General features: G+C 40.9%; 1 protein-coding gene across 1 annotated transcript in view; it reads left to right on the top strand.

Annotated features, from left to right (window-relative positions):
* The window catches only part of LOC122758086 (mitogen-activated protein kinase kinase kinase kinase 4-like), a 39,951-nt gene that overhangs the window by 4,240 nt on the left and 13,561 nt on the right, over positions 1-22,150 (top strand). Inside the window, 14 exon segments of the mRNA XM_044011961.1 lie at positions 10,558-10,614; positions 14,658-14,783; positions 14,871-14,981; positions 15,716-15,806; positions 15,892-16,022; positions 17,004-17,058; positions 17,144-17,222; positions 18,360-18,535; positions 18,618-18,690; positions 18,777-18,987; positions 19,079-19,240; positions 19,324-19,410; positions 20,602-21,042; positions 21,775-21,927. Of these exon segments, the coding sequence (XP_043867896.1) occupies positions 10,558-10,614; positions 14,658-14,783; positions 14,871-14,981; positions 15,716-15,806; positions 15,892-16,022; positions 17,004-17,058; positions 17,144-17,222; positions 18,360-18,535; positions 18,618-18,690; positions 18,777-18,987; positions 19,079-19,240; positions 19,324-19,410; positions 20,602-21,042; positions 21,775-21,927 (1,953 nt within the window).

Raw genomic sequence — 22,150 nt, 5'->3', positions numbered from 1 at the left:
CTGTCTGTCGCTCGGCGGGTTAAAAAGTCAGTTAGAGTCACAGAAAGGAGGCATTTGTTTGTGTGTGCAGCGTTTGAATAATCACCACCCACCCCCAACTGAAAACAGGGAGGCGCCTCCTCTTCTCCTCCTGCCTCTGAGGCTTTTTCAGCTTTGTCAGGTCACAGTTTAAGCCCCCCCCCACACACACACTCTTCTCCTTCAGTTAACACAATGTGACCAAACGTCTCGACTCTTGATTCCTGTCAGACATTTGCAGAGCCCTCAAAAAATCTGTTTATTGCATTTTCTTTTTAGTTTTAACAAATTCTGTTTTTAAACATTTTATGTGTCGTAAAAAATGTGACTTCGTAAAAACGAAACAATTAAAACAGTTTGCCTGTAACATTAAATGCTTTTAAGTATTTTTAATCAGGGTTTTCTTAATCCTGGTCCCAGTGACCCACTCCCCCTCTCCCCCTGTATGTTAAAAGGTCAGGGGTTGCAAGTGAGTTTGACTAAAAATGGTCAAATTTTTTTCTAAGCAATTGAAAATTGGGCCAAAACCTGACATTTAAGAAGCTGAAAAGTCTGAAAACCTGCGATAATCACTGCTAAGTTAAAGTGTGTCGTAAAAATGTAAATAATAATAAAAAAGTTCATTAAAGCTGAACCCAGACTGTTAATTTGCCGCCTTATGCTAACAATAGTGACCCAGCGATAATGTGGACGTTGTCTTTAATCATTGGGAGAATGTGGAGAATCAAATGTCTCCAATAGAAAGAACAGAGGTGACGTTTGAGACCTGAGCTGTGACATTAAGGCTCTCTTTGTGTGTTCCCTGCTGTGCCGCTCACTCTCCGGCCACACATGCTGGCTGTGGATGAGCGCCAGATTACAGAACGTCTGAAAAACACAGCACAGCAGAATTTCACTGATGGCTGTAAAGGAAAAACCATGTTGCAGCCAAAAAAGCTCTCTTTACATCACTGTGTGTTTGGCTTAAAGGAGCTGGTTGATAGAAGAGGAAGCCTGCATGTATATGACATGTTTGCTGATTATTTTCTCTCACTGTTCGACTCATTCGGCAGCTTTTTCTGTCTGGGAACTGAAGTTCAGTGTCGTTTTGTAAAGCGCTCACTCTCCCACACCAAACCCCATAGAGAAAATTGACGACTTTAAATCACAACACACAGGAGTTGTTGATCCACTGCTGCCTCCATCACTAAGTTCAAATGTCTTCATTCCGATTTACTTCAGTGACACAAAGTGACCACACGAGGCAGCAGTAGACCAGCATCTCCTCTGTCCCCGCGAGCTACAATCACTGTTTTTCTCTATAGACTTTGGTGCAGGGTTGCATTTTGGATGTGACCATCATCCCTGACATCATATCTGTAGCCATGTCCAACACTAACGTTTAAAATTGCACAGAAAAAGCACCATTAGTGGCTGCGTCTCTGTGCTATTAACCAGCGAGTGAACCATTGCTCTAAAGGCTTTAAGTATTTAAAAAAAACATTAAAACCCAGAACAAAGGGATTCTCTCTCTGAGATTCTCCTCCTCCTCTCTTTATCAGTTGGCCTTGGACCAGCTGGCTCAGGTGCCGCTCTCATTCACTCACTCACTCAGTCGATGTCAGGATAAAGAAACAAGAGTAAAGATAACACAGAAGAAGTCATAACTCTGAACTGAAAAATTGTGCGTGGTATGCAGTGGAAGATTCCCCATGCTCTGTGTAGAATGACCATATATAGTCGGGCTTAAAGGCCCGGAGCCCACCAGTGTTTTCATCCACTCACATCTCTCAGTTTTAATGATTGCTTTGTTTTATGGAGCAAAGAAACAAAGAAAATATTCACACATTTAAGAAGAAGAAGAAGCAGCTGAAACAATCAGTAATTATTCCAGGTCTACATGAAAACTTGCATAATGTTATGTTACAAAAATATGTTGCTAACTTTCCAAAAACAACTCTTGAATTACAAAACAATATGGTGTAAAATAGTGTACTAAAGTTCCAGAATTGACTTCTGTTATCATTTAAAAAAAAAAAAAGTTACTAAAAATGTATAAACATATACAATGTACTTGTATTACTGAAATATGTTGCAAAAAAAGTTACAAAACTGTTACTAATGCCATGAAAACATGACTTAAAAATGTTATAATGTCACAAAACATTGCTGACATTACTGTCGTTCTAATGTTAGGAAATGTTGTGATGTTACTAATGTTTGAAAAAAGAGAAACGTCAGTGGTGTGTAAGAATGTAGCCTTTGTCTCATTGGTGCAGCTCTTTGAAGTCTGCGAGCTGATTGGCTGCTGAGCTTTTGGTCACAAACACAGTGATGTTACACACACACACACACGTCTCTCTCACTGACACAGCATCCATGTTTTTTGTCCCTCCCCCTCCTCCCCCAGACTGACCCTCTCTTTCTCTAATGGGTGTCACAAGACCGACTGCGTCTCCTGACCGACTGCACAAAACTGTCCGTCTGTCTGTGTGTATGTCTGTCTGTGTGTATGTGTGTGAGCAGCTCTTTGAGCCACATCATTAAGTGAGTGAGTTTGAGATGAGACACAAAGCTGCTGACTCGTCGTTTCTTCCTGACTCTGTCTGTGGCTGAGAACTCATTTTTTGTTCAACTTTCTTCTACTATAAGAAACATCACGTCTCCTCGGTCTCATTCTTCTTTATCACAGTTCTTCTCCTCCTCTCATCGCTGCCGTCTCATCCTTCTTTATCACAGTTCTTCTCCTCCGTCTCCTCCTTCTACATCACAGTTCTCCTCCTCCTCTCATCTCCTCGGTCTCTTCTTCTTTATCACAGTTCTCCTCATCTCCTCTCTTCTTTATCACAGTTCTTCTCCTCCTCATCTCTCATGTCTCATCCTTCTTTATCCACAGTTCTTCTCCTCATCTCCTCGGCTCATTCTTTTATCACAGTTCTTCTCCTCCTCTCATTGGTCTCATTCTTTCTTTTATCACAGTTCTCCTCTTCCTCATCTCCTTGGTCTCATTCTTCTTTATCACAGTTCTCCTCATCTCTCCCAGTCTCATCCTTCTACATCACAGTTCTCCTCCTCTCATCTCTGCAGTCTCATCCTTCTTTATCACAGTTCTTCTCCTCCTCTCATCTCTGTGGTCTCATCCTTCTTATCACAGTTCTCCTCAGTCTCATTCTTCTTTATCACAGCTCTCCTCCTCCTCTCATCTCCTCAGTCTCATCCTTCTACATCACAGTTCTCCTCCCTCCTCTCTCTCTCAGTCTCATCCTTCTACATCACAATTCTCCTCGGTCTCATCCTTCTACATCACAGTTCTCCTCCTCATCTCCTCAGTCTCATCCTTCTTTATCACAGTTCTTCTCCTCCTCATCTCCTCGGTCCATCCTCCTTTATCACAGTTCTTCTCGTCATAGTTCTTATCCTTCTTTATCTCTAGCCGACTTCTTTCTCGTCTCCTCAGTCTCGTTATCGCAGGTCAAAGTTCTCCTTAATTCTCCTCCTCTTTCTTAATCCTTCTGGATGCTCCCTCTCTCTCTCTCAAAGCTCCTCTCATCTTCTTATCTCTTTTTTAAATTGAAGGTGCTGTTCGTTCTAACGAGCCGTGTAAAAGCAAAACAAACTCGACCTGGTGTTATGAGTTCACACAGTGAGGGAGGTGGAGAACTGCTGGGTGCCGTCATGGTGTGGTTCTTCAGAGAAGGTCACTGGTGAAAGTGTGTGAGTGAGTGTTGAAAATGTGAAGTGACCTTTGACCTGACAGTGTGTTTACAGGTGATTAAACAGTCAGGTCATGACCTCTTTCTTTTTTACCTTGGGACACTTTCGGACACACGCAGCAACTGGACACGTAAACGCACGTCCAGTTATTTCAAACAAACACAGGATGGTTTGTTTTAGGGCCGAACCGTGTGGGTAAAATGTGAAAAAAAATGTTTCAAAACACGTGAAATGTTCTACATGGCGGTTTTTCTTCTTCTCTAAATTTAACTTGTTATTGAGAAAGTATCTGTGTAAAAAAGCTGCAGGTCAGGTTACTAAAAAAAGTAACCTAATGTTAGATAAATATGTTAACTGGACTAAAACACGACTTAAATGACAAAACCATGTTAGGAAAATGTTATATGTTAGAAAAACATGGTGCTAACATTCCAGAATTAACTTAAAGCTTAATGTTTTTCCACGTTACAAAAAGTTTTAACAAATAAAATGTTACAAAAATGTTATTAGTGCCATGAAAACAAAACTTAAAGTACTAAAAAAAACAATGTACACATTTAATAATCTTCCAAAGTTGTTGTCTTTTTAATCCAGAAAATTAAAAAAGAACACATTTTAGACCTGTAATCACAAAACTGCAATCGCAATGTTTTTTGCTAGAGTTGAACTGATTCGGCAAAAGTATTTAATCGCGTTTACTTATTGCAATTACATTTTTATTAACATTTTTTATCTTGTTAAATGTGCATATTTTCTGGTTTCTTTTTAAAGAAATCATCAACATTGAATTAGTTTTGATTTGTGGAAAAAATTAAGCCTTTTAGGGATAAAAAATACTGCTTTTTTTCCAGTGGTGTAGAACTTGTGCATATACAATCAATAAAATAGAACCTTTACCTTGTGGCCTTTATGACCTGCGGTGCTTTCACTTTCAAAAAGATTAATTGTCCTGGTTTTATTTTTGTCAGAATCTCACACTGGCTCGCTTCTTTTAACAAAATGATCAGTCAGCAGTAGAGCTGAAACAATTAATCTAAACTTACTAAATTAATCAACAACTATTTTGATAATCGATTAATTGCTTTGAAGCTTTTTTTCATGATTAAAACAAGATTTCCGATTGTTTAAGCTACTTAAATGTGAGTATTTTCTTCATTTCTTTGCTCTGAATAACAAAGATATCATTAAAAGTGAATTGTTTTGGTTTGTGGACAAAACAAGACATTTGAGTTTGCAGGTTTGACAAACACCGATCAACATTTTTTAGGGTTTTCTGATATTTTATGGACCAAACGATTTATCGAGAAAATAATCGACAGATTAATCGGTTATGAAAATAATCGATAGTTGCAGCTCTAGTCAGCAGTTACCAGCAGCCTCTCTGGGCTCCACTGCTTTACATTAATGCTCCTGCACACCAGCATACTGACCCAATTCTCCCTCACACACACTCAGCCCTGCTGCCTCCGCTCCACCTCCACAGATTAGGAGACGACAGAGATGCAAAGGAGGAGGAAGTGCACACAGACGGCTGATTAAGAGTCCAGGTGAATGTGACTGGACAATGTATTGATTTTTAGTCCATTAACAAAAGTCTAAATCTTGCCCACGTCTATAATAACAAGACATGTGCTGCTTATTCTCACTTCACACTCTGACTGGAAACACCAGCAAGTTTGTGTAAACCACTCATTTTCCCACACCAAACCCCATAGAGAAAAATCATTGATTTTACATCACAGCACACAGCATGTGGTCGATCCACTGCTGCCTCCACCAGTAACTTCAAACGTGTTCTGTGTTTGAAATCCTTCATTCCGATTTACTTCAGTGACACAAACTGACCACACGAGGCAGCAGTAGACCAGCAGCTCCTGTGTCCCCTTGTGCGAAAAACGCTGGTTTTCACGAATGTATTTTTCCAGGTAGAAAATGCTGTCTAATGTCAAGATAAAGCATCAAACATGTTCTAAAGATATTATAGACTTGTAGATTTTATTAGGTAAGGCTTTTGTAAGGGATCAAAGATGCTCGCTGAAGCCTCCTCTAATGACTAAACATTTTAACAGCACATTAAAAGAAGAGTTCTGCTTCAGTGTGGTTGTACGTGAGGTTCTGACCATAATAAAAGTCTTATTCTTGCCTAAAGTCTATAATAATAAGACATTTGCTGCTTATTTTCACTTTCACTGTCGTATTGTAAAATTCGGCATTTGAAATCCTTCGTTCAGATTTACTCCAGTGACACAAGCTTGCCACACGAGGCAGCAGTAGACCAGCAGCTCTTGAATCCCCTTGTGCCGAAAAGCTGTTTTTTCCTCTATAGAGTTTGGTACAGGCGAGTGAGTGGTTTCACAAACATATGTTTCCAGGCAGAACTGGCAGAAATGACGTCTAATGTCAAGATAAAGCACCAAACATATTATAGACTTGTAGATTTGATAAGGTAAGGCTTTTGTTATGTAGCTATAATCTGTTTTTGTTTTTGAGTGTCCATGTTTTAGACATTCAGCGCTGACTCTGTGTCTGTGCTTCGTCCAACCACATGTCCAAAAAAAAAAAAAGAAACCCTGAAAGCCCTCCGTTGTGCAATGTCAGTGTACAGTATGTTGACCTGGTTAGAAAACCAGAGTAGCTGCTGAGAGTGATTGATCATGCATTAATGTGGAAGCTGTAGGGAGTGAAGGAAAGCCTTCAGTGGATCTGTAGTAAAGTGCACGGGGGAAACAGAAACAGTACTTCCCTGCTCTGTCCACAGACCACTAATGACACTACAGAGCATTACAGATCACTTCTGTTCACCCCGAAAACATCAACCGCTGGTTTCCTGCAAACTGTTTTTGATTTGTGCGCGTTAGTCCAAGATCTGGGTCTCGTCCACTGACGCTGAAACAGTGAGCAGCTCGTATAGAAGTGTGTTTTATGTGCTTATAAAATGTTCAGTTTTTATTGACCCCCCTATTTTTACACTGTAGTTTAACAGATCAGCCCCACTTATGGTTCCTAGTAGTGTATATAGTAGTCACTTAATAGCACATTTGTTTCTGACTCATGTAAATAGCCTTCGTTTAGCATTAAAAAGCCCAAGAAAACATTCGATATTTAATTTTAGTGTATTAACAGTGTATTATTATCAGTGTAACTATTCATATTCATCGTGAACTGTTTTGATAATCAATTGATTGCTTTTAGGTGTTTTTTTAATAGTTTAAAAGCAGTTTTTTAGGATTTTTGTGCTTCTTAAATATGCATACAGTATATTCTGGTTTCGTTTCATCTGAATCATTTTGGTTTTGCAGACAAAACAAGATGTTTAGGGTCAGAATTTGTAGATATTAGCGATGTTGTGTTTTTCTTTTATCACAAATGTGTCAAAAACAAAATGAGTCGAAAGTAGAAGACAAGAACAATAAATTGCTATGAAATTAAGTGAAGATGAGCTTGTGCACTACAACGCCAGATTTAAATGCAATTAAAGTCATTTCCACTGCACAAAAACTGGTTTAAAACCGTGATTAAATCTGTTCTTTTGACCAGTAAGAATCGTGTTTTGCTGTCTCTCATTCTGGATGAAATATCTCCACCACAATTATTATAATGATAATAATAATAATAATAATAATAATAATAATAATAATAATTGAGCTTTATGTGTGAATGTTTTCAGGCTAATTCTGAACAGTCCGTGTGTCTTTAGTGCTGAGCTTGGCAGAGGCCAGCAGCACATCTGGCCGTGGTTAAGACGAGTGGAGATGGAGAAGCAGGGAGGCACGAGCTTGAGTGATGGCACGGTGCCTCAGATAACCCCCCACACACACATACACACACACACACACACACACACACACACACACACACACACACACAGGGCCACGCCCGGCTGCCCGCATCAAGGGGGCCCTTGATGAAGCCCTTCTGTGGACGTCTCACATCCGTCTGAGGGGCCACAAACCGCAGAAAAACACCAGCACGGACGCTCTATTATCAGTGAATCCACCGTCGAAATATGCACTGTGACTTAAAGGAAAACTGAAGCAAAGTCAGTTAAATGCGTTTATGACGGAGGCCGTCCTTTGACAAACATCTGGAAAACGTAATAAACATTGACTAAAAAACAATATAAAACCAAGTAAAATCGACTTTAATCAAGACTTTATATAGATAACGAATAACAGACGCCCTGCAGCAATACTGGAATCAAAAAATAACCCTCATAATTTATATATTATTTAAATAGCTGCGTAAATGTCACAGAAACCTCAGTCGATGCTTTCTGGGGTCAAATATCATAAAAGCCTTCAAATGTGCTGATGTATCGTCGGCACATTTAATTTTTGTCTAAAGGTAACATTTTTGACATACACTAAATATTATTTGCAATAATTACATGGCATTTACAGAATGTTAAAAAAAAGTCTTATTAACACTTATTTTATGCTATCACACAATTATTTGTGAATTAGCAAATATTTGACCATATTTCATTGGCAAATGTCCCTCTTTTTTTTTTTTTACAGAAACAAACAAAGTGTTGTCTGAAATTAAAGGTATTAACAGTAGATATTTGTAAACTTTTCCAGTCCAGAGAAACAACCTGTGTGCAGCTTTATATCCATGATATATATCGATATTAAATGATATAAAAGTATATTGTGATAAGATTTTCCCTCATTGTCGAGCTCTGACTGGAGAGCTGGAGTCTGTCAATTTGAGTAAGGTTCATAACCCATTCATGATTTTCAGATGAAAGCATGAACGTGTGCAGGTGCCGTGTTTTACACCTGGTTTAAAGGGTGTGTGTGTTGACTCTGTGTTGTTGGAACAAACACAATCGTGATTCTTTCACTGTCATTGAGTCACTGCTGCTGCTGTGTGGAGAACCAGTGTATGAAGGTTGTTTTACAAACCTGTTTTTTGTTTAATTAGTTGACTTAAATTAGGTTTCTCATGGTAATCTCATGGTTGATAGAAATTTTTATTTAATTAGAACGCAGTTACCTTGACAACAAAATACGTTTTATCCACATGAGAATCTACACTTGATCGTAACGTTCATTTTCTTTCCTTATTCACTCTCGTTTGGTTAATTCTGTCTCTGTTTTTGTGATTGTAAACATTGTAGAGCTGCAACTGACCATGATCTTCACATTTTAATATTTTCTTGATTACTGTTTGGTCCATAAAATGTCTTTTACATTTTTTTTTTAAAATGTTGATAATTCTAGCTTGAACCAAGAAATAGTGATGTTCTCAAATGTCTTGTCTTGTCGCGTACACAAAAATTCAGTTTTAATGATTTCTTTGTTATATGGAACAAAGAAAATTCAGAGAACGGGTTTTAATTATTTAGAAAAACACTCAAACCGATGAATCAATTACCAAGATAATTGTAAAGTAATCGATTAACAGTCAATTAATTGTTGCAGGCCTAGTACATTGTAATGCATACTTATTCACATAAAGCTATATTAAAGCTTAATTTCTCCAGTGGCGGCACTGCAGCGCCATGTACAGGCCTGGTATCTGTACTGCAGCCTTTAGTTTACAAAGAAAAACAAGAAGAAAGAGAGAAAACATTACTTGACGGAAAAATGTTAAATGTTGTAATGTTACAAAAGCATCCTGATTAAAATAAATAAGGTTATTATAAATGAATGGTGACTGAAAATGGTGCAGGCTTCCCCTTGTGGTTCATTCACAATCATCGCGACGATGACTTATTTATTACTTATTTGTCGTATTTGCTGACATTTTCTTGTCTCAAGGCTGCACGTGGTATCAGTTCAGTGTTGTGCCAGAAGAGCAGGGGAAAACCCGGACTCATCTGGACCTGGTCCAGACAGCGTCCATGTTTTATCTCCTCTCGAGGAGGAGGAGGAGGAGGCTGTGGAGGAGCCTCTATTTTGGTTCATTGTTTATGTAAGGAGTGGCGGTGGGGGGGGTTAGAGAGTGGCGAGGTCTGGGAATGTTGGGTTGGTTTAGTTTGGGATCTGTTCTCAATGGATTTCTGCTCATTTGTCTCGTAAACTTTATTGTTTTCTTTTCAAACGTCTAAGTGAAGGAAAGGAACAAATCCCCACATTAGGGCAGGTCGATATTCACATTTCTAGTTCATCTTGGGCTTCCGTAGATAAGAAAATATCCGTGGCACTTTGAACGTTGTGTGAAGTCGACAGTGAAAATTCATAATTTTGCTGTTTGTTTACGTCAGGGTCAGCGATCTTGTTTGTTCGCAGGGCTTTTATTTTGTTGCACTTTAACACTTTGAGGACATTTTTGTCCCAATCCCCCGAGAGGAAAAATAGCTGAACTTTTTTTGAATCATGAATGTCAGAGCACACACGGTGTGTCGAAAATTGGATGTGAATTATCGTACATGCACGAAAATTGGTACACAGGTGTAGAAAATTACATTATGATCATGATTTTTTTTCTTTCTTTTTTTAAAAAAAACAATGTTACTTAGCCCTTCTTTTCCATTTAGTTTCTAAATGTCACAAAATGGCTGAAAGTGACATCTTTTAGATCATCTTAGTGTCAATAAAAATCACAATATGTATTGATGAACAAACCCTTGCATTTTAGAGGCTGAAATCAGCTAATTTATGCTCTTTATTCAAGAAAAACTAAATATGGTCAATCTTTTTAAATTGATCAACAAATCATTTCAGCTGATTTCGCTTATTGATTGTTTTGTCAAATAAGACATTTGAGGAATTTGTCTTGTTTTCATTTCTGACATTTTGAATACATCATTTTGAAAAGAAATCCCAAATGTATTAGTGAATTATGAATTGTGATGCAAATGTTGACCTGTTGGTGTTGTTTTTGTTTTTGTTTTCACAGGGACGACATGTCAAGACTGGACAGCTGGCTGCCATCAAGGTCATGGACGTCACAGAGGTAATTTTTATATGTTTTTAATCATGAACTGATCAATTGAAGTTTGAGAAATATTTGTGACTGAGTTACTTCCAGAGATGCAGAGAAACCTGGAAAAATGCATTTTTGTCGCCATTTTATTGACTTCTTCATGGTGGCATAATAATTTAATAATAATATAAATAATAATTTAAAAAATATGTCAATTTTTTTGTCCAGACGAGGTCAAATAATATCTAATCTAGAATAAAGAAAGCTTTAAGATTGAATAAAGAAACATTTCAGAGATCAAATTTGAGATTAAAGATGTGTCATGTTAAGATAGTTTTTTATAAAATGAAATAAATTGATTTGATCCAATCCAGCTTTACTTATAAAGCACTTTTAAAACAACAACAGCTGAAACAAAGTGCTATACATCAGGGATACATATCAGCACTGGACTTCTGTTTTTAAAGTTATATCCACGTAAGATGGAGCACTCACAAAAGAACATGAACATAGAAGAGCGGTAAATATTATTTAGGAATAATTTCCATTGAGGTCAACAGTATAAGTGATTTCCTCTGCTGTATTTCGGTAGAACAGTTGTCACAAAAATGTTTACTAGACGTAAAAAGATAAAAAGTCAACATTTAATTTAATTTCCTTACATGCGACGTAACTTGAAAAGTGGAGGAACAGGAACGAAATAACTTTTTTCTCCCGGGGCTGAATAGAACTGTATGTTGGACTGTATGAGACCCGTGAGCCTTAGGTATGACACACGTGTGTCCTTGCCTAGTTTTTATGTAAGAACATCCTGGAAAATATTAATATTTGTCGACGCTGACCCACAAAAGTCCTTTAATTTCTGCCTGTTCTCTGTTTGTCTGGTGAGTTACGACACTGCCACTGCCGCGCCTTCGCCTCCGTCTCATCGGAGACGGCAAACAGTTGGGCAACGTCTGATAAACTTGTTTTACGCAGTTTTACAAATTAGCGATGTGTTTTGTGAAGTGTGACTCATCATGAAGCAGACATGTCTGGACAGGTACTGCAGTTATCTGCTGCTGCTGAGTCACGCTCAGCTGTCGCAATATTGATTTGCTACTTATTTATTTTAACCCACATACAGTGAATGTAACCACGTACGTCACAATTACAGCCACGTGCAGTAGGACTTAACCATTTTGAATAAATAGTTGCAATTATTTCGAAATGATTCTCGATGTAAGAGAGAATGGTGAACCTGTCAGGGACTGTTTTACTTCAGAACCCTGATGCAAAGTCTATGTATCTACTGCTCTCTGGCCAAATACCAGCTTGCTTGCTCGCTCGCTCGCTCTTGTCTTGCGTCACTGGTCCAGGCTTTTGTTTGTTACCCTCTTCGTCTCGCTTTAGTGACCATTCAACTACAACGACCATGTTGTTTTCAGCTGATTGTGACCGTGTGGGTGTTTGGCCTTCATCGCCGTCTGCTGCCGTCGCCGCTCCCGTGTTTCTGCACCGAGGTCAGCCGCTCGCTCGGCCACTTAATAATGACCCCCGCCCTGCTGTGTATTGTAGGGGGCGTGGCCTAATTGAAGAGCATGGCGTTTGTCTTCTGCGTGCACTGCGGCACATGAAGGCGTCACATAGGATGGAATGTCCATGGAGATTTTAGTAAAAAAAATAAAAAAATAAATCACACTCAGTGAAAAGACTCTTTTGTCTGAGTATAAAGCTCACAAAGAGAGTGCAGTTTGCACTATGACCGTATTTATAATATAATGACTGGGAAATCACAGTTTTATTAATTATGTGCTGTAGTATAAGTTGGAGACCAAGAATGTGAGAAGAAAATTACACAAAAGGAAAACTTAAAAAAAGCATAGATTGGACCCAGTTCATTGTGTACGCTGACAGATTATGACCAGTATCGGACCAATATCTCAGCTCATCCCTAAAATTCTGATTTTAAACACTCTGACATAATTCTGGGTCCTGTTTAAAATATGTTTTGTTGCTAAATCTTATGATGCAGCTTTTGAAACATCTGTTTCTGTATATACAGTATATGGTTTTTGTGTCTGGTAGGACCACCTTTTGTGCTCAGTCATGTCAAGCCATTTCAAAGACAGAATTCTCCAGCTGTGTGACAAATACTCTTCTCTCGTAGAGGAGAAATAAACGGCGCACAACATGACTCAGCATTTTTCTTTTTCTGATATCTAATCCAGGATTTTTGACCAGTATCGGGTCGATACTGATACCCAAACTCGTTCAAGCACGGTGACATAATTCCTTGCCCACGGGAGTTTAAATTTGCTGTGATTTTGTTTCGCTGATAGAATTTATTTCCCTTAAATGTTATGATGTAGCTTTTGAAAAACATCTGTTCCTCATACACATATGGTTCCTTTGTGTCTGGTTTGTTGAACAGACATTTCTTTTTTAGTACGATTCCTTTTTATGAATCACATGTCATCTTGACACACTTGGATTATTAATCTCCGTCTCTTGAGTGTATGCGAGTGTGTCGTCAACATATTGTCGTCCTCTGTCTCTGACACACATCACCGTGCGCCTGCGCCTGTCCCTCCCTCGTCTTCACCATGTGACTTGTGGCAGCGAGGCTCCCACAGTTGGGGGAGTGTGATAATCCAACAGCTGTGCAGCAGAAAAGGGGGGGAGGCGGGGTTAGAGGGAGAGGGAGAGTGGCGGGGGGTGCACACAACAGAAAGGCTTACGTCAACTCAAACGAGTCATGCAGCAACAGCACACTGCCATTTTCCACGAGGCAGCGATCCACATTATTATAAAATCACACTAACACCATAAATTAAAGAGGCAAACGTTTTAATCTGCAGAGATTCTACCGTCCCTGATTCCCCCTCCTCCCACTGCTCTGTCGTCTGTAGGAGAGGTCACATGAAGAGAAAAAGCACTCGCGGGGGTTTGATCCCTGCGTGTGTTCAATTAGCACGTCGCTGCTAATCATCGTCGAGCTGTTGCAGGACTGCAGTGAGCACTGCAGCTTAGTCCATAACCGTTATACATAAACGGTGATTAAATCCGGATTATTGTCATCTATTATGAAATGATGAGGTTGTCAAATGTCGTGTTTTATCCACGAAATAATGCAGTTTTAATGATTTCTTTGCTATATGGAGCCAGAAAAATATGCACGTTTAAGAAGCTGGAAAACAATCAATTGACTTTATTAATTGACTAATCGTTGCAACAGACATAACATGGAAGTCTGAGTAAACCCACTCATTTCTGTCAATATCTATTGTGGCGAGTGATATCAGAGAGCAATTTGCCAAACAATTATCTGATTCATTGAGAAAATAATCATTAGTTGCTGTGAGTTTATCTGTGGGATGATGATGATGATCTAATCTGTGTTATTATTTACCATTAATGGGATTAACGGTAAATGGATGCTGCTCACATCATAAAACATAACATAACATAAAACTGACTCACACGTCGTTAATTCACAAACAAAACAAAGGAATCAACGACTTATGCTTCATTTTTACCGTCTCATAAAACTCTGAAAATGCTGAACTGAAGACGACAGAAGCTGCTCCGACCATAAAAACACCCAAGTAGAGATTAGACGTTGAGATTTTCTTAAATGTGAATATTTCCTGGTTCCTTTTTGTTCAATCGACTAAAGAAATCATTCAAATGTAATATTTTGGCTTGTGGACCAAACAAAACATCATTATTTATCATTGTCTTACATTTTATTGACCAAAGAACTCATCAATTAATTGATTTTGAGGTTTTTCAGCTTCTTAAATGTGAATAATTTCTGGTTTCCTTGTTCCATACGACAAAAATCATAAAAAAATAATCGTTTTTGGTTTGTGGAAAAAACAAGAGACTTGATCAACATTTTCTGAACCAAACAACTAATTGATTAGTCGAGAAAATAATCACCAGATATATCAATTGGGAAAATGATCACTAGTTGAAGCTCGGGCATTGATTTGTGTGTAAAAATTAAACCTCTTTTGATGATGAAATTCGATTCAGACACAGTGAGACTGCATTTTCTCCATTTTAATCCACGTTTGTGTGTTTTCCAGGATGAAGAGGAGGAGATTAAACTGGAGATCAATATGCTGAAGAAGTATTCCCACCACAGGAACATAGCCACCTACTATGGTGCTTTCATTAAGAAGAGTCCCCCGGGACACGATGACCAGCTCTGGGTAAGACCTCTGATCCGCCCCAGTGACAGTGTGAAAGTTTGTGTTTCCGTTCCTCTCATGTATGTGTTGTTGCTGTGGTGTGTGCAGTTGGTGATGGAGTTCTGTGGAGCTGGTTCCATTACGGACCTGGTGAAGAACACCAAAGGGAACCAGCTGAAGGAAGACTGGATCGCCTACATCTCCAGAGAGATTCTCAGAGTGAGCACTCCCTTTAAAAATCTCCCACATTTAAGGCATAACAAGTTCTCAAGTGAGATTACGATGCAGTAGAGGAAGCTTGAGCCAGACTAGGACATTGTTGTGATGGAGAAATGATGCCTGGGCGCTTGGAAAACACAGTTTCCCTCCACCTGATCCGAGACCTGGAGAGACTCCTGCTGGAAACACCTGATCTTTTTCCCAGGTTTTTCCCTAAAATAGAAATCAAAACAAGGCAGAACTCACCTCTTCTGATGGAGGGAATGTAGAGAAAGATATCAAAAACCCTGTGTTTTGGAATCAACACGTGTCTCTATCGTGGACAAAGACCATTTTCAAACAGTGGCTTCATTAACGTTATCAACATAACATGTTTGTGAATCTCACTCTGTACACGTACAAAAATAAACAGGAGGAAAAACAGTGGAAACAGTGTTGTTACACTCCCTGTTTCCCATTATTTTGTTCTCGTTTCTTCTTCTTCTTCTTTTATCATCCGGGGGTCGTCCCATGACCTCACTTGGCTTTTTCTTCTGTTCCCATCTGTGGTTTACTGCCATTAAAAAATGTTCAAAAATAAAAAAAGCTGCTGTGCCAAAGGGTCCACTGAGATCAGGAGCTGCTGTCCATGAAATATGGAAAATGTATCTGTAAATGCTTCATTTAAATAGACACTGGGGACAGCACACAGATTATTAATCCCAGAGATTGTCTTTGTGTCTGTTGTTTCTCAGGGTCTGGCTCACTTACACGCCCACCACGTCATCCACCGTGACATCAAGGGTCAGAACGTCCTGCTGACGGAGAACGCTGAAGTCAAACTCGGTGAGAACGCCGAACACGTTGTGTTTTTACGTGAGTGACGATTCTTTAGTTGACTGTGACCGTCACTCCTCCTCTCCGTCTACAGTGGACTTTGGTGTGAGCGCTCAGCTGGATCGGACAGTGGGGAGGAGGAACACCTTCATCGGGACTCCATATTGGATGGCCCCCGAGGTCATCGCCTGCGACGAGAACCCGGACGCTACGTACGATTACAGAGTAAGAGCCCGCACTGTGTCTGTCTGTGTGTCTGACAGTTTATCTGACCCTTACACTGCCCCCCGGAGTGTGGAAACAGACCAGAGTGAACACTATCTTTCCCTCAGTCTACACCAGAGAACACATCGCAATAAAAGTACACAAAATAAACAAGATATTTTAGTTATTTAGTGTTTTAATTCAAGTCTGTTATGATGCTCATGTTAGCATCCAGACTCGTAAGGGAAAACGTAACTTACAAAGATTGTTATTGCACAGTATTATTGGCACAATATCTATCGGTATTGGTCGATATTGGCTATAAGATGTTTTATCTAGAGCTGAAACAATTACTCAATCAACTATTCAATTTGAAGCTTTTTTCATGATTAAAACAAGATTTCTGAGTGATTCAGCTTCTTAAATGTGAATATTTTCTTGGTTTCTTTGCTCCATAAAACAAAAAAATCATTATAAAGTGAATTATTTTGGTATGTGGACAAAGCAAAACATCATTTCCAGGTTTGACAGACACTGACCAACATTTGTGAACGTTTTCTGACATGGACCAAACAATGACTGGATTAATCGTGAAAATAATCGCCAGATTAATCAATTATGAAAATAATGGTTTGTTGCAGCTCTAGTTTTATTAGATATCGACAAACGAGTCAAGATCGTCTGCTAAGACTAATGAATAAAACAGTAGATTTAGTAGAATTAGCTGCTACCTCCCTGACTTCTATGCTGCGCCCTCTACAGTTATTATTTTTGCATATTTATTTATTTTGCACCATGAGGAAAATGTACATCTGCTGTGACACGAGTGTGAAAAATGTCTTTTTATCTAATAGTTGTCTGACATTTTTTCCTGGTATAGTATATGCTGCCGGTTGTATATGCCTAGTGTGTATGTGAAGAGCGTTATTGCCTGCCAAAATGGCGTCCCCTTGGTTGTGCGTCTGCTGTTTGATGTTTGACGGGTGTCGTCTTGTGTTGCAGAGTGATCTGTGGTCATGTGGTATCACAGCTATAGAGATGGCTGAAGGAGCGCCACGTGAGTGCCATTTTTTTTATTATTTCTATTCTTGATTGAGTAGATTCTTACTGATGCATGTATATGTGTGTATTGTTAATTTCAGCACTCTGTGACATGCACCCTATGCGTGCGCTCTTCCTCATTCCAAGAAACCCTCCTCCTCGCCTTAAATCTAAAAAATGGTGAGTTACGCACAATATTTCTGTCCTTTACATCTTTCTTTTCATCTAAAAACAGAAAAAAGAAAACCCCGTTACACATCAAGTGAATCCATTATTTTTTATGTATAGCTTTCCTACTTGTCTGTTGTTTTTTTTTACTTTATCTCTGATCTCAGACCAGGATTGAATCCTCACTCTGTCTTTGTGCTTTGCTGCCAAGCTCAACATCTGTGCTCCACCTGTTCTGGCGGATGCAGATGTTCTCCAGTGCTGCTCTGAATGCACAATCAAACCTTAAAGGGATAATGTGGTCGTGTGAGGGACGGACAAACGTATTATCAAACACAAACTTTAGTGGCTTCAGCAGGGACCCAGGGGAAAACAGATTTTAGCCACGTAACAAAACACTGAAGGACGTTTGTAAACCACTCGCTCTCCCACACCAGATTCCATTGGAAAAAATCAGTGATTTTTAACTTGACGAAACCCAGGAGCTGCTTGTCTACTGCTGCCTCGTGTGGTCACTTTGTGTCACCTAGGTAAATCTGACTGGATGTTTTCAAACACAGAATTGACAAAATAACACATTAGATCTTAGTGATGGAGGCAGCAGTGGATCAACAGCTCCTGTGTTACTGTGATGTAAAAATCACTGATTTTCTCTATGGTGCAGAGGAGGTTTTCAGTGTTGACACATGATGGAAAAAAATGCATGCATGTAAAATCTACATCAGCTTTAAGTCTGTGATATCTTAAGAACAGGTTTACGTCATTATCTCACTGTTAGACAGACTTTTCCAACAGGAAACTGAAGTTTTGGAAACCTTTCTCCTTTCTCGTGAACATGATATCATGAGGGAATCCCTTCAGATTTGACTCAAACATTGACTTGAAGATGAAGTAATTTGATTTTGCTGGATAAAGAGTTCCCGTCTTCATGAACCATGATATTTGGCTTATTGAATATTAAATTCCTAGTAAGTCGACGTGAGCCTGGACACAGATTTTGTCAGCTGCATGCAAGAAAGCACTTTTCATACATGCAGTACAAATGTACGTCATTTTAAAACACCACACACCCGGCCTGTTCCATTTGAAGACGGCACTCGGAATTCCATGGTTGTAATCCACTCTACTAAATCTCACGATCGCCCACAGGTCCAAGAAGTTCTTCAGTTTCATCGAGGGCTGTCTGGTGAAGAACTACACGCAGCGTCCGCCCACAGAGCAGCTCCTGAAGCATCCCTTCATCCGTGACCAGCCCAACGAGAGGCAGGTCCGCATCCAGCTCAAAGACCACATCGACCGGACCAAGAAGAAGAGGGGAGAGAAAGGTGCGTCTCACTCTCTGCTCCTGTCGTCTCTGTGTCGGCTGTGGTAACTCGATCTAAGCGACGTTGTTTTTCCCACCTACAGATGAGACCGAGTATGAGTACAGCGGCAGCGAGGAGGAGGAGGACGAGCCTCCAGAGCAGGAAGGAGAACCCAGGTAAGATCCGGGTGTTGGAGAACGTCACTGTCGTCTCCTGCAGACATTTGAAAGTGTTTAATCCAACACTTCTGTCCTTCTCCCAGCTCCATTGTCAACGTGCCGGGAGAGTCGACTCTGCGCCGCGACTTCATCCGCCTCCAGCAGGAGAACAAGGAGCGTTCGGAGGCACTCCGCCGCCAGCAGCTCCTCCAGGAGCAGCAGCTCCGCGAGCAGGAGGAGTACAAGCGCCAGCTACTGGCCGAGAGGCAGAAACGCATTGAGCAGCAGAAGGAGCAGAGGAGGCGACTGGAAGAGGTAGCATCGCTTATTTATTTTATTGGACTTTTATTTTTGCCGTCGGTCTTTCCCCTGTGTGACTTTTTTTAACTTCTTGTCATCGCCATAGCAACAACGGCGCGAGCGGGAGATGAGGAGGCAACAGGAGCGCGAGCAGCGCCGCCGTGAGCAGGAGGAGAAGAGGCGAATCGAAGAGATGGACCGTAGACGGAAAGAGGAGGAGGAGCGGCGGCGGGCTGAAGACGAGAAGAGGAGGAACGACCGCGAACAGGTGTGAATGTTTTCTGCAGAGAATTTCTGTCTCGGTGAATGTATATGACGATCGCTGACTTTTCCCATTCGTTGGTTTAACAGGAGTACATCCGACGTCAGCTGGAGGAGGAGCAGAGGCATCTGGAGATGTTGCAGGAGCAGCTGCTGCGAGAGCAAGCCATGCTGCTGGTCAGTCACACACACACACACAGTCGTAAGATGGTGGATAGATGTTGTGCCAAAACACACAGAGACCACTTTACCAAATCCCCACAGATCCAGAGAGGCAGTGGAGGTGAAACGTGCTCACAGCGAGCTGAAGAGCGGATGTCGTGGTTAACTCTTGGTAAATCATGGACTCAGACTAGATTAACTAGTCTGCACAGCAACGTTAATGCCAGGTTGCGTCCATTTGTTTTCCCTCCCTTAACTAAACTTTCAGTGGCTCTCTGGATTAAGATGAAGGGAAATTAATCCAGAAATTGAAGATGTCAGGACACTGACATGTCCTAGAAACACCGGTAGTATTATAAGGATCAGATATAGTCAGTCGGCCTGTCAAGTTTTTTTGCGAAATATCGGCTGCAGTCTCCGTGTACGCCATTTTAAGAGATGGCGTACACGGAGAAGAGAATCCTTTTTAGTCCCACAAAGAGGACATTTATGTAGTTACAGCAAAGACGGGAAAGAAAAACACATTATCACATCTATACATGTACACAATAGAAAGATATCCACTATTAAGATGATACAAGTGTAATAGAATTTGCTGCAACTCAAATATATTCAGCATGAGCTTAATATTTACAGTGTAGCCCAGGTTTGGGCTGGAGATATTGTACTTTTGTGAAATGACACCAGGCACCAGAAATAAAAGAATGGTGCTCTGGAATGTTACAAAATAAAAGACTTTAGGATTTTCTGTCATTGAGGAAGGTCCAGGAATATTTTTAATGTCATTAATATTACACACTCTGATAAAACTGGAAAAAAATGGTCCAAAAATACTGAAGCGGCAAAATGACAAAAGATAAACGTGCAAATAAATCACAGCGACAGAGGCTTAACCGCAGAAACTGCTGCTTCATGAGTTCATAGATCGTATATAATAAAGTAAAATGAAAGATTTTGTTCTCGTGACTGTCGGCTTCACGGTAAAGTCGCGTCAAATGCCGTAAGATTATTTTTGATCTGTCCTAAAATCACCACATAGAATGTGTGTCATGTTTTGTCTGTGCGTCATTTCTTTTTATCACCTTCAACGTTGTTATTTTTTTACATTTTCTTCTTCTTAAAAAAAAAAGAGCAGTGCCTCAGTTTGTAGGAAGTATAATTAGAGTTAAAGAGGAAGTATTCCACACTGAACGCGCTCTGCATTAGGAGTTCAAGTGGCGGGAGCTGGAGGAGCAGCGCAAGGCCGAGCGTCTCCACAAGCGTCTGCTGCAGCACGAGTCCAGATCGCAGCCCGGCGACAAGAGCAAAGCCCGCTCAGACCCTAGCAAACCTCCGCAGACCGCAACCCCGCCCCCCGACAGAGCCACGCCCACAGCCCCACACGCTCAGGTCCTTGACAGTGCCGCCTCTGTAGCCAGAGGAGCTCACGACTCCTCCGGAGAGCTTCAGAGCGCCTCAGACCACGGCGAGACCGCAGAGCCACTAAAGACCGACACTGTAGAGACGTGTCCCGACCGGCTCCAACGCTCCCCGAGCCCCAGCCCCTCTCACACTGAACCCCCGGCTGACTCTGAACCACTCCAGGCAGAGAGTCCAGAGCCTGATAGGCCCATCAGTCCTCCTCCTCCTCCTCAGCCTATCAGAGAGGTGAACCTCTAACCCCGGCTCCTCCCACTCTGCCGCCTGCTCTTTCCGGCTTCTTCTTGCTTTGTCTTCACACAGACTCAGTCAGGCATGATGTGAAATGTCTTCCCTGTCTTTATTTGTGAAGCACTTTAAAGCAACCACAGTGCTGAGCAGAATAATGAATAAAAAAGACATATCCTGACGTTAATGTGTGCGATAAGTACACAAAAATTCAGAATCTTAATAATCGACCTTCATGTGGTTCAGGAAACGGATGAATTTCTTTTTATTTTCCTTATAAAATGTTTCTCGTTACTCAAGATATACGTTAGACAGTATTCATAAGCCATCTCGCACAGGATTTATCCATAATATTCCATTATTTCACGTGTGTGTGTGTGTCACAGAAAACATCTCAGAGGCGGACGCGTGAAATTCTTCTAATGTGGTTGTTTTCGTGTGTGTGTGCGTGTGCGGACTGGGCCGTTTGCATGTGGATGGCTGAGGCCCAAACTAACACGTGGGGACGCCTGAGCGGTGTGGTCAGCAGGTCTGTCCACACCCGCACCTGTGTCTGTACGGCTGCCTCCAGCATGCGTCACATCACTGTCATCTTAATCTTCACTGACGGTCAAATATGAAGGTTTTCTGACGACAAGGAAACAGGAAACAGGAAACACAAAGTCTCTTTGTTCACCTGAAGCTCATTCCATCTTTGTCATGTTCTATCCCCCCCCCCCATCTCCACCCCAGGCTGATGAGCGGTACCGTAAGAACATTCAGGGATCCCCTCAGACCGCCCCTCCTCCCAAGCAGCCCCCTCTGCCTCCCCGCTCCTCTGAACCGTTCTCCAATGGCGGCCCCTCCTCCGAGGCCTCTGCCATGCACCGACCCATGGAGCCTCAGGTAACTTCCTCCCTCCTCCTTTTTCCCCCTTTTCTCTCTCTCCTGCTCTCTCATCATTACTCGTCCATGTTTCCAACTGTTCCTACAACTGTTTGCATTAAAGGAACGAGTCAGTGTGGTTTCATCAGGTATTGACACTTTATCTTTGCTGTAAGGAATGGAGGCTCACGCTCCGGCACCAAAGTCCATAGAGAAATGTGTTCATTTTATACCACAGCACAAG

The sequence above is a fragment of the Solea senegalensis genome, linkage group LG2 (assembly GCF_019176455.1).
Source record: "Solea senegalensis isolate Sse05_10M linkage group LG2, IFAPA_SoseM_1, whole genome shotgun sequence".
Lineage (NCBI taxonomy): Eukaryota > Metazoa > Chordata > Actinopteri > Pleuronectiformes > Soleidae > Solea > Solea senegalensis.
The sequence above is the reverse complement of the archived record's forward strand: the minus strand, read 5'-3'. Positions and strand labels throughout refer to the sequence as shown.